The 12,031-nt window shown below is 44.1% G+C and overlaps 1 protein-coding gene across 1 annotated transcript in view; it reads left to right on the top strand.

The window, feature by feature from the left end:
• The window catches only part of EFHC2 (EF-hand domain containing 2), a 204,501-nt gene extending 192,470 nt beyond the window's left edge, over positions 1–12,031 (top strand). The window contains exon 15 of the mRNA XM_058714481.1: positions 8,103–12,031. Coding sequence (XP_058570464.1) covers positions 8,103–8,204 — 102 coding nt within the window. The 3' untranslated portion in view covers positions 8,205–12,031. The remainder of the gene's footprint in view (positions 1–8,102) is intronic.

Here is a 12,031-nt window from a genome sequence, read left to right as displayed (position 1 = left end):
ACGCGGGGCTCGAACTCACGGACCGCGAGATCGTGACCTGGCTGAAGTCGGACTCCCAACCGACTGCGCCACCCAGGCGCCCCTCCTGTGACGTTTTATTGTCCCACTCTTGAGCGAAACTAAGTGTCACTCCCAATTTATAGATTGGAAGCTGAGACTCAAAGGCATCCCTAAAGGTAAAGACTAAACTAACTGAAGTTAGGGGCCTGGTGCCAACCTTTTAAATAAGCAGTTATTTCTAGAATCTGAGGTTGAATTTAACAGTTGAAATGAAAGACTATTAGTCATGCTCGCTGGAGTTTAAAAGTAGCTGACGGACACATGCCGATTGCCTAACGCAAAACGGTAACCTGGTAGGGAAGGATCCTGCCAGAATCCGCTTTGGTTTGAAGCGTTGGGTGATGTCTACTTTAATTGCCTGCAGAAGCCTACAGCTCTGCAGGCAAGAGCTTTCAAGTCTTCTTGAAAACTCTTTTTACCCTGCAATGCGGTATTAAGGAAAGGTTTCTTGTTTAAAGGCCACACCTATGTTTTAGCTACACTCAGATGGCCATTCTTGCAAAGATTTGTGTAGGGCAGGGGAAGCAATTGGGAAATATTGGCATGGTGGCAAACACAGAAACGGGCGGGAATAGAAGCAAACCTCCAGGTTTTCTAGGTGAGCTTTTCCCTATGTTATCAGAATGCTCTGGACCGTCTCACCAAGTATTTGCAAAATTTCCTCCCCAGATTTCAGTTTGATTTACTGAACTCTAATTGTCTTTGCAATTTTCTCAACTTAACTCAATTAGTTCTGAGGTCATGTCAACCTATTAGAAGGCAGTAAATTTAGGAAAAGCACCATTTCAGTCCCATACGTGCTCCTGGACTGGTCTACAAATTCATAGCTATTTCCCACAGAAACGTCTTTTTTTTTTTGAGTAAGTGGAGGGGAATAACAGAGTGAAATCACTAACATGACTCCATCAGCCTTACATTTGGGAGGAATAAAAATAACCTTGTTTCAGTGAAGCGTGGAATTTAATTGGCTCCCGATCTTTTCCCCTCATGCATCTGGTGGCCGGTACTACAGGAGAAAATTTTAAACTAGAAGGAGACATAATCCAATTAAATTTCCTTTTAAAAATGTCAAAGCAAATAAATCCAGAGCCCAGGAGCTCACACACAGCTCTGCTATTCTCACTGGGCAGCTGCCACTTACTGGGTTTCTAGCCGGTGCCACCTTTGCTTCAAGGGCATATGATTTTTACAGATCGGCAGCTCCTTTTTTTTTTTTCGCCATTGATGAGCAAGTAATTTATTGCCAACTTGTCTGACGTTGTAAGTAGCTGTAGTCAAAGCCAGCTTGGAGGCTGCCGTAGGGCCCCACTTGCAGACAGTGGTTCCCAGCCTAAAATTTCAGCGTCACGATTTTGCGTCATTGTTGAGTTTCACTCTGCATATCATGGCCGTTCCTTCTTCCAGCAAATACTGTTTATGCTCCAGGTGGAACTGAATTCTGTTTTGAGATTTGGGCGCAGTCTCTGGAATTATCTGGAAGTTTGTCAGGAAGTTGCTGGGTTCCAAGCTGTGCTGTGACTTTCATAGACACTATTAATTTTGGTAAATACCAAAGGGCAGAGCATCTTTGTGTGACTTCCTCTAGAACCCGACTTGGAGACAAGGATTTGAGTGTAGATAGATTTGGGGGGCAGGGGCAGGAAGCAAAAGGGACACTATTAAGGGGGTGGGGAATGAAGGGCAGGGCATTTCTCAAACTAGTGACACGTTTTGGTGACTAGAACTTAATGCCTCTGGGAAACTGAGGGATCCCGTGGCCTGGATGTACCTTAGTGTTTCCCCCCACTACCCAAAGTGCAAGGGAGTTGCGGTATTCATCCATCAGCTCCCATCAGTCATGGATGAAGGCTACTTCTGAAGTGGGGGGAAAAGAATGAATTCACAGGCCCTTGTGCCATGTCACAGGGGCAGTTAAAGTGGGCCTCCGAGGCCAAAGAAAAGTTTTCGCACAAAAGAACGCAGGTGCTGGTGGTCGGAAGTCAGGCTGGGGCGTGCCAAAGTGGAAGGGGTGAGGGGATCCGGAGGGGCGCTGGCAGACCCTGCTACGTATGGATATTTCAGATCTGGAATGGGAAGCGTCAGCTGCTGTGGATGAGCTCTCCTGCTGGAGACTTCCCATGCTCATATTTCCACTTAAAAACTTACGTGCACTGCTGGGAATACGATAATCTGAAGTTTTCTTCTCATCTTGTAGTATAGCGTGAATAAAAGGTCAGTGAACACGAAGAATATTTTTACTCACTGCCCAGATTGTCATATTATGTAACATAGAACATTTGTGGATTTATTAGAGCAATTAGGTGGCGGGAGTGTGGGGTTTCTCGTGTCTCCCGAGACCTCTTTATTTTGCAAAGAGACGGCCCATGGGACTCCTTTAGATGGACCGCAATTACAGGCAAAACTATGAAGAAGATTCCTTTTCCCTCTACTTTATTGATGCCTCTCCTCCCCCTGAGTTTCTTCAGTCTTAGGTCCCGCTTCCCACCCTCCTCTGGATCTCGATTTAATTTCTGTCGGTCCATTTAAACTAGTACCTGTGAAAATCTCCCTAGGATTGGGGGTTGGCTACAATTCTGGCACCAATTCCAATGTGTGGCATTTTTGCCCTACACCAAGCAACTCTTGACATCAGCTGGGGGGTCCTACAATTCGACTCCGTTCTGTCGTGATCTACTTGGAGAAAGCATCAGATCCCAGTGGGTGTATCACCTGTGCTTCTGGTCAACTGGCTATAGACGGGAGGTTCCCACAACCCCCTCCTTGGGTTCGGTTAATTTGCTAGAGCAGCTCACAGAACTCAGAGAAACATTTTACTTACTTGATCACTCGTTTCTTATAAAAGGATATAGGGGCGGCCTGGGTGGGTCAGTTGGTTAACCTCTCGACTCTCGATTTCAGCTCAGGTCATGATCTCACGGTTTGTGGGTTTGAGCCCCGCGTCAGGCTCTGCACTTAATGGCATGGGACCTGCTTAGGATTCTCTGTCTTCCTCTCTCTCTGCCCCTCGCATTTGCTTTCTCTCTCTCTCCCCCTCTCAAAAATAAATAAACATTAAAAAAAAAAAAGGATATAACCCCAAACAGCCAGGGGGCAGAGATGCATAGGGCAAGGTAGGGGGGACAGGCAGGGAGCTTCCACGCCCTCTCTGGCCACCCTCCTCAAATCTCCACGTGCTCACCAACCCAGAAGCTCTCCGATCCCCATCCTCTTGGGTTCTTACAGAGGCTCATTACAAAGGTGTGATTGATTATTAAATCATTGGCCATTGGTGATTGAACTCGACCTCCAGCTCTGTCCCTGGAGGTCAGGGGGAGAATAGAAATGACAGTTCCAACCCTCTGATTACAAGGTCTGTTCGCCTAGCAACCAGCACCCCCTGTCCTTAGGTGCTTTTCTAAAATGTCTCATTAACATAAGGCACCTTATCACTCTCATCACTTAGGAAGTTTCAAGGGTTTTAGGAGCCGTGTGCTAGAAACAGGGACAAAGACCAAATATACATTATCTTATTATGGATCACAATATCATATTGGCAGTGAATGGATCCTGGGTTCCTCAACCAATGCAAATATTGCCTGTGGCACTTACCAGGTATTTGGGCAGAAAAAGTCACTCCCACTTGGATCCTAGAAAATAGTGACAAAGGAAACCAAATGGAGGGAAGTGGTTTTGATTCTAGAGAGAGAGCATAGCCATGGAGTAAAGAAATGGACTCTTGTGTCTTTTCATCTTAAATTATCCTTCATTTCAAACCTCAGGGTATTTACTTGAGCTTCATTTTGCCCAAGTCTGGCTTATGGCTAATAAGTATAATTCTCATCTCCAAATTCTTGTTTTAATGAGATGTCTAAGGACATATTGAACAGTTGAATGACTATTGATTAAAATATATCATTTTGTGTGTGTATGTATATCTGCATATCACATACACACACAATGATTTGCTGCTTTTTGGTGTAGGAAGGACATTTCACCAGGTTCCACGTGGCACGGATTGTACAAAATACGCCCTAGGGCTTAGTTTAGCCATCATCCATCCGAATGGCCATTTCCTTCTTCACACAGCCAGTTGGTGGTTTAGGCTCAACCTCCAGTGTCTGACAGGAGACATTCTTGAGAAAGAACAGGAACGTCCCTTCCAGAATCACATTGTTGGGGCACCTGGGTGGCTCAGTCGGTTAAGCGTCCAACTCTTGGTTTTCGGCTCAGGCCGCGAGCTCACGGCTTTGTGGGTTCCAGCCCCATGTTGGGCTCCACACGGACAGCACAGAGCCTGCTTGGGATTCTCTCTCTCTCTCCCCCTCTCTCCCTGCCACTCCCCCACTCACGCTGTCTCTGTCTGTAAATAAATAAACAAATAAATATATAAACTTAAAAAGAAAAAGAATCCCATTGTTTTTGACTCAACTCCTCTTGTTGAAAACGTTAGGATCAGATGTAGCCAGGCAGGCTGAGAGCCAGCTGCTTGTAAATAGGCCCACTCCTCTGATGGGCTTTGGAGGGCAGCTCAGCAGCTAAGCAGAGCTCTGGAGCCCACCTGCTGGGGTTACAGTCCAGCCTCCTCCTCTTAACGGGCCGTTTTCTGGACAAGCTGCTTAACCCTTCTGTCCCTCAGTTTCCCTTTCTGTAAATTTCTGTAAATAGGCATCCAAATAACACCTGCCTCTTAAGGGTTTCTGTGATGGTTAAATAACTTAATACATGTAAAACACAAGAGTACCTGTTACATAGTAAATATCCAGTAAATGTATAAATGCCTTAGAGATGCCAGTGCTGGGTGTTCTGATTCTGATTCTCTGTTAGCGTTATTAATCACCACAGTTTTACGTATCACCCCTATTTCAGTCACCTCCACGTCTTTGCACGGTTCTAGACTCTAGGTCCATGCTCCGTAGAACCCTGTTTACCAGAATCTAAACCTTAATGTCCTAACGGGCACCTCAAATGTTCAAAAATGTCCCAAATTGAACTTTATTTTCCCCCTCTGATCCTTACTTCCCCACTTAAAAAAAAAAAAAAAAAGATGTTTATGGGGCGCCTGCGTGGCTCCATCGGTTAAGCGTCCGACTTCGGCTCACGTCATGATCTCATGGTTCGTGAGTTCGAGGCCCACGTGGGGCTCTGTGCTGAGAGCTCGGAGCCTGGAACCTGCTTCAGATTCTGTGTCTCCCTCTCTCTCTCTCTCTGCCCCTCCCCCGCTCACGCTCTGTCCCTCTCAAAAATAAACAAACATTAAAAAAAAAAACAAAAGTTTACAACTTCTCTCCCTGGTTTCCTTATTTTGCTTATAACATCACCCAGGGTTGAGTGTTGAGCGCCCCACATCCACCCCCCAGCCCCCCAAGTTCATGTCTACCCAGAATCTCAGAATATGAACTTATTTAGAAACGGGTCTTTGCTGATGTAATTAAGAGTTAAAAATGAGGTCATACTGGATTCAGGTGGACTCTGCATCCAGTAATTGGTGTCTTAGAACTCTCCTTACCTGTATTTGTTTACCTGTACCCTTCGTTTGTAAGGACACCCATATAGGTAGGGACCCACCCTACTCCAGCATGACCTCCTCTTACCTGTTTACATCTGCAGTGACCCTATTTCCAAATAAGGTCACCTAGTGAAGGTATTGCGGGTTAAGATTTCAACATGTCTTTTTTCAGAGGACACAGTTCACCCCTTAACACTACCCTTTCTTTCATCCCCGCTCCGAATCGATCACTTTCCAGGCATCCTGTGTTCTACTGCCGTAAAACCTTTTCGTATGTAGCTCTCATTTATCCCATCCTCAGCTCCCCTGGTTGTGGCGGAACCGTCTCTCTCTCTCTCTCTCTCTCTCTCTCTCTCTCTCTCTCTCTCTCTCTCTCTCTCTCTCATCTCTCTCTCTCATCTCTCTCTCTCATCTCTCTCTCTCTCTCATCTCTCTCTCATCTCTCTATCTCTATCTCTCTCTATCTCTATCTATTTCCGGGATCATTGCAGTAACCTCCAAAGTGATTTTCCTCCTTCATTTCACCCAATGAGTGAATCTGACTAATTGCTGATCGGATTTCTCTGATGGAGACCCACCAGCGACTTGGCCTAACCATGGCAGGAAGTATCAACTAGCACAGAGAACCCAAAGTTTTGGCCCCATATTTTCCTCCCACCCACCTCTCTCGCCCTTGGTACTATGTATCCCAAACCACAACTGGGTTGTTCATTCTTTCTTGAAAATCGATCTTTAGGTCTGCAGGCCTTTGCTTATGCTGTTCCATATGCCCAGAAAACCCTTCCTCATTTCAGCCCCCCTGCCGAACTGGTCTTCATCCTATAAGGCCCGGCTGAAACAGTACAGGTTTGCTTCCACGATTCCATCACAGAGTTATTGGGCCCTTACCCGTGCTTCTGACGCCTTACGACTCTGGATACTGATGTAACACTAGGAAAGATACAGCACCTCTTATATAAAACAATTAACCTTGACAGTAGAAATGTAGACAGCCACAGGATATGGACTTTCTCACCCCCCCCCCCCGTTGATATTAATATCAACCATTGTAACATAAATAAAGTGTATGTGTGCATATCTGTGTGCATAGATTCATGTATACAAGATTTTTTGAAATCTGCCACATGTTTACTACTTAGATAATTAAGTTTTGTTGCCACCCAGCTCATCAAAATATTCTTAAATCTCTCTAGAGTAAAGGTATTTATTTTCTGAAATTAGAAAATCTATATACAGGGGAGCCTAGGTGCCCCTCCCCTGCTGTCTCTCTCTCTCTCTCTCTCTCTCTCAAATAAAGAAAACACATATACACAAATATACACGTGCCATATCTGTTGTATATAAAGCATATGTGTATATATATATATTTATCCATCCATATAAAGTATATATAAAGTAGCTTCTCCCCAAGAGCATACTGTGAATGATTCATGGCTCTTTTCATTGTTAAAGAAACCATAACCAACAAGTCAGTATAGCTAGTTCAGATTTTAATAATTGAGTTCTCTTTTTTAACTTTTTTTCACATTCATTATGTATTTTTGAGAGAGAAGGAGCATGAGCAGGGGGAGGGGCAGACAGAGAGAGGGAGACACAGAATCAAAGCAGGCTCCGCGCTCCAGGCTCCGAGCTGTCAGCACAGAGCCCAACGCAGGGCTCGAACCCACAAACCACGAGATCATGACCTGAGCCAAAGTCCGACGCTTAACCGACTGGGCCACCCAGGCGCCCCAGTGATTGAGCTCTTCATAAAGCATGGGGGAGTTATCACTGCAATGATGGTGCATAACAGGCCCTCCCCCCCAAATTTCAGTGGTTCTCAACAACGGGCATTTCGTTTTTTTGTCCATGCACCTGTGTGGGTCAGGTGGACTGACCCTACCGGTGTCATTTGGGGACCAGCAGCAGCTTGGGCCGTGTTCTCATGGCAATGGTACACGCACAGAAGGCTGAGTCAAACCGCACGGGCTCGTTAGAGACCCTGTTGTGGTGCACCTGCTAACATAATGCAGGCCGAAGCCAGCTGTGTGGCCAAGCCCATATCAAAGGGACAGGAAAATAGACTCCATGTATAGGAGGGTCTGCAAAGCCACATGGCAAAAAGCATGGGTGTATAATTCTAACACAGAAACAGATGGAGTGAGCATAAGCATTCAGTCTACCACTGAGTCCTCATGATTCGAAAGTGGACAGAAATGTCTCATTTGAAAATAAGCTATTAGGGGCGCCCCGGGTGGCTCAGTCAGTTACGCATCCGACTCTCTGTTTCAGCTCGGGTCACGGTCTCACTCCTTGTGGGTTCGAGCCCCACGTCCGGCTCTGCGCTGGCAGCACGGAGCCTGCTGAGGATTCTCTCCTCCTTCTCTCCCTGCGCCTCCCCCAATGCTTTCTTTCCTTCTGTCTCTCTCTCTCAAAATACATAAAATAGATGTTAAAAAAAAAAAAGCGCTATTTATCAAGAGCTTATATAAACCGTAAGAAACAATTGGGTGTTGCATGTACAAACCTGTGCTTTGAAACATGGTTATAATTCTGTCCATCTTTGGTTTTTTTCTAGAGATGTGAAGATGTCTGGCTCGGGATGCCATCACCTATTCCTGTGAAATACGTTGACTATTTTAGACTTTTAAAGGATGTATTTAGCCTAGTGGAAGAGTAACCGTATGCCAATTTTTGGTCAACTCCCTTTGATCTCCTGCTCTTGTTTTACTAAGTTTATTTCACCAGATATAATTTCATTAAAAAAAAAAAAAAAGCAAGGTTCATACTGAATTGAAATCCATAGATCACAATTGATTTCCTTTTGTCGTTTTCGCATTTCAGAACATCATATTGCACGGCTGATGTGCCAGCATGATTAAAAATGCCATTTAAGGAAACGCCAAACATTTTTGCTACATGTATGATTTATTAATACCAAAGAATCTTACGGCAGTTTTCTCTCCAACATAATTTGATTCGCTACGACACAAAAAGAAAATTATTTTTGACAGCTATAGATGACAATATAAAATCAAATTATATCTGAGCAATACGTTGTGATTCTGTTAAACATTTTTTGAAATCTTTTTGACACGTGTTTATTACTTCTATAATTAAGCTTTGTAGCAACCCACCTTACCAAAATAATCCTTAAACCTCTCTAGAGTGAATGTATTGATTTTCTGAAATCAGCAAAGCTACGAGAAGGACTCCTGCCCTCGCCCCACAATACACACACACACACACACACACACACACACACACGCACACACGCACGCACACACGCACACACACAATGCATCACAACGCAACACACGTAAAAATTTGGGAGAGAAATCAAAACATATGCAGTGTTTATATTTTAATGCCCTTTTTATATCTAAAGTTAGCTGTTAACTTAGGAATAAGTATGACCAAAAATGTATTATGTTTAAAGTATTTAGGGATGTGAATGCGGAGGGTTTTGAGAGATCTTTTTTGGTTCATTCTCCACACAACCATACCACCCACCCCAGAGATTTAAATATTCTGATAACATGTTTCCTTCCTGCTTTTCTCTGGTTCTATTTTGATTTTTCATCCAGGCCCAAACGTTATGAGTCTCAGCCGAACTTCTGTCATGTAGCAGATATTTGATTAAAACTCATCACCATGGGCGCCCGGGTGGCTCGGTCAGTTAGGTGTCCGACTCTTGATCTCGGGTCAGGTCGGGATCTCACAATTCATGGGTTCGAGCCCCACGTTGGGCTCTGCACTGACAGCATGAAGCCTGCTTGGGATTCTCTCTCTCTCTCTCTCTCTCTCTCTCTCTCTGCCCTTCCCCTGCATGCACTCTCTCAAATAAATAAAACATTTAAAAAAACCTCATAACCGTGGACCTCTGGGAATTCCTCATGAGAAGTTTGCCCCACTTCACTCCATTCTTCAGTGTTGGGTGTGTAGCATAAGTGAGTTTGCCTGTGTCCTCAGAGACCATGGAAGCCTATGGAAAAGGGGCTTCAACATCTACCTTTCAGGGACTGTTGCAGCGTCTTGCCTAGAAATAAGCTGGCTTCTTGGCACGCAGATATACCCATTTGGTCGACAACAATGGCCCTTTCTTTTCTTTTTTTTAAACTGAAGTTAATCAACTTCTGCTATATATAAACCTAGGGTCATTCTACCTGTGCCATTGTTAGACCCCATAGGACTTTCCAATAAACTAGAATACTCAATGTCTATACTAGGACCACTTACCCATAAAATCTAATTTTGACTACTTGATTTTTATTCCAGTTTTTTTTTTTTCTTCAAGGCAACTGACAGTCACTTTAAGATTTTTCATTCCCCAGAGAGCAAGCTTTTAGAAGGATGACACTTTCCTGGAACTTTCCAGGCTGACACATTTGTCACTTACCTGTTCAACTCTTCAGTCAGTTGTCTTTTCCTGCAAGATTTTAAATATGTAGATAATTTCGCCCTTGTACAGGCTCGTGATGCAGTTCACTTGAGAAGTGGGAACAGGAGGGGAAAAGCAGTAAACCGGTGACACGTTGCTGACTTTGTACGATGACAAGCACTTGTTCCCTTGCATCCATGTGTGTCACTTGCCCGGGGTATTTGCAGTTCAAGCCCACAGTTAGCAATTAAATGGCCATTATAGGAATCATGCCGATAAACATGATACATTGCAGCCATACAGACACTTTAAATAATTATTCTTTTTATAACTAAGCCATATACTGAAGGAGATTTATAATTTAGAGATAATATCCCCATTAGTAAAGTTTATGACCCAATAAACAGCTCCCACTAGTTAATAAATGCCAAAGCCATAAAAACAAAGCCTATTAATGTAATAGAATTTCTGTACCTCCCTCTTTTGCTGGTGGTCTCAAGGCACCGAAGGGAAATGCTATCTTAGGGAAAACATTTATTCTCGTTATGTAAATATCAATGAATTGTCTTACAATCCATCTGGAAATCTCCCGTGGGGGGGGGGGGGGCCCACCTCAGTCCCAGGTGGTCCCCAAATGCTGATGCATTCTGCTTAAGTTTGGGGCTTCAGATAACTCTGGTTTTCAGCACAAATGAACCCTGTGACCTGAATCTTTGGGGGAGGTGAGGAAGACTGGCTGGAATTTCTGCCCCTTCGCTTTTCTCTGAAAGAGAGCTCTCCCAGCTCTTACCATTATTCCGGAGGAAGAAGCTTTCCAAGCCCCACGGTCTTTGTGGAACACTCGAATTTTTAGCTGCCTCTTCTCTTTCCTCTGACAAAGACAAATGCTAACTATTGTCATTGTTCCAGGGTACCAATTTTTAAAGAAGTCTCACAAGCTTTGCATATACTTCTATTTTTAGCTGCCAACATTTACTCATTTTGGTGGAAAACGCAAGGGCCGCCTGTGGATGTGTGGGTGTGTTGAAGGTTAATACAGGCAAACCTTTTGTACTAGGAGCGAACTGTTCCCTCGTATTCCTGCAACCGTGGGAATGAGTGATAGAGTCGTTTGAAAGCCCAGATCACATCATGTCTTTTCAGAAGAAACTGATTGAAAGCTGTTGAACTTGACATGAAAGGGTTTGCTGAGTCATCGTTATGAAGTATAGATGTGGGTACGTCTCCTGATTGACTTTGGTGCTTACTAAATTAGAGTTAAAATTGTAGACCCGTAGAGAGAAGATAGAGAACACTGTAACTTTCAAGTATGAGGTTAGTTTCAGCATGTTGCCTGCTTTACGCTATGGATTGCCTCCGATTTAATTAATGACAAACCAACCATTCTTGCCCTTTGTTTTTTTATGCGGTGCTATTTGAAGTTTGTTGTGGGGGGGTTTTAGAGCCTCCAGGCTTTGTGGAGGCCTCAGTCCTGAGTTCAGGATATTTAAGTTGCCCTTCTTTTCTAATACATTTTTTTAATGTTTATTTTTGAGAGAGAGAGAGAGAAAGCTTGTGTGGACGTGGGAGGGGCGGAGAGCGAGGGAGACAGAGGATCCGAAGCCAGGTCTGAGCTGACAGCACAGAGCCTGATGCGGGGCTCGAACTCACAAACCATGAGATCGTGACCCCAGCCTGATGCTGGGGTCTGACGCTTAACTGACTGAGCCACCCAGGCGCCCCTGCCCTTTCTTTCAAATAGCAGGGAGTTACTGATGAACAAAATGAGATTTCTCAAAAAAAAAAATTTTTTTTTTTGCCTTTCCAACTGGGATTTATTTATTTTGATTTGAGTGAGCACTGTTTTATTGTCTTTGCCACTCATTCCTCATTTCCCTGACCCCTTCTCCCTCATGCATGATTTTGCTAGAAGTTCGGCAGTTGGAGTCTTCAGTAACAGCTTGATGAAATAGTGGGTTTTCCACCAAATACTTATGATGTTTAATAATGCAGAGTCCATTGAATAATGAATCATCCTGTTCTCAATTATATGTATATTCTTTTTAGTTAAGAATATCATTTCCTGGGGGCACCTGGATGGCTCAGTCCGTTAAGCATCCGACTTCAGCTCAGGTCACGATCTCACA

This window comes from Neofelis nebulosa, chromosome X, assembly GCF_028018385.1.
Source record: "Neofelis nebulosa isolate mNeoNeb1 chromosome X, mNeoNeb1.pri, whole genome shotgun sequence".
Classification (NCBI taxonomy): Eukaryota; Metazoa; Chordata; class Mammalia; order Carnivora; family Felidae; genus Neofelis; species Neofelis nebulosa.
This window is presented reverse-complemented; position numbering and strand designations above follow the sequence as displayed.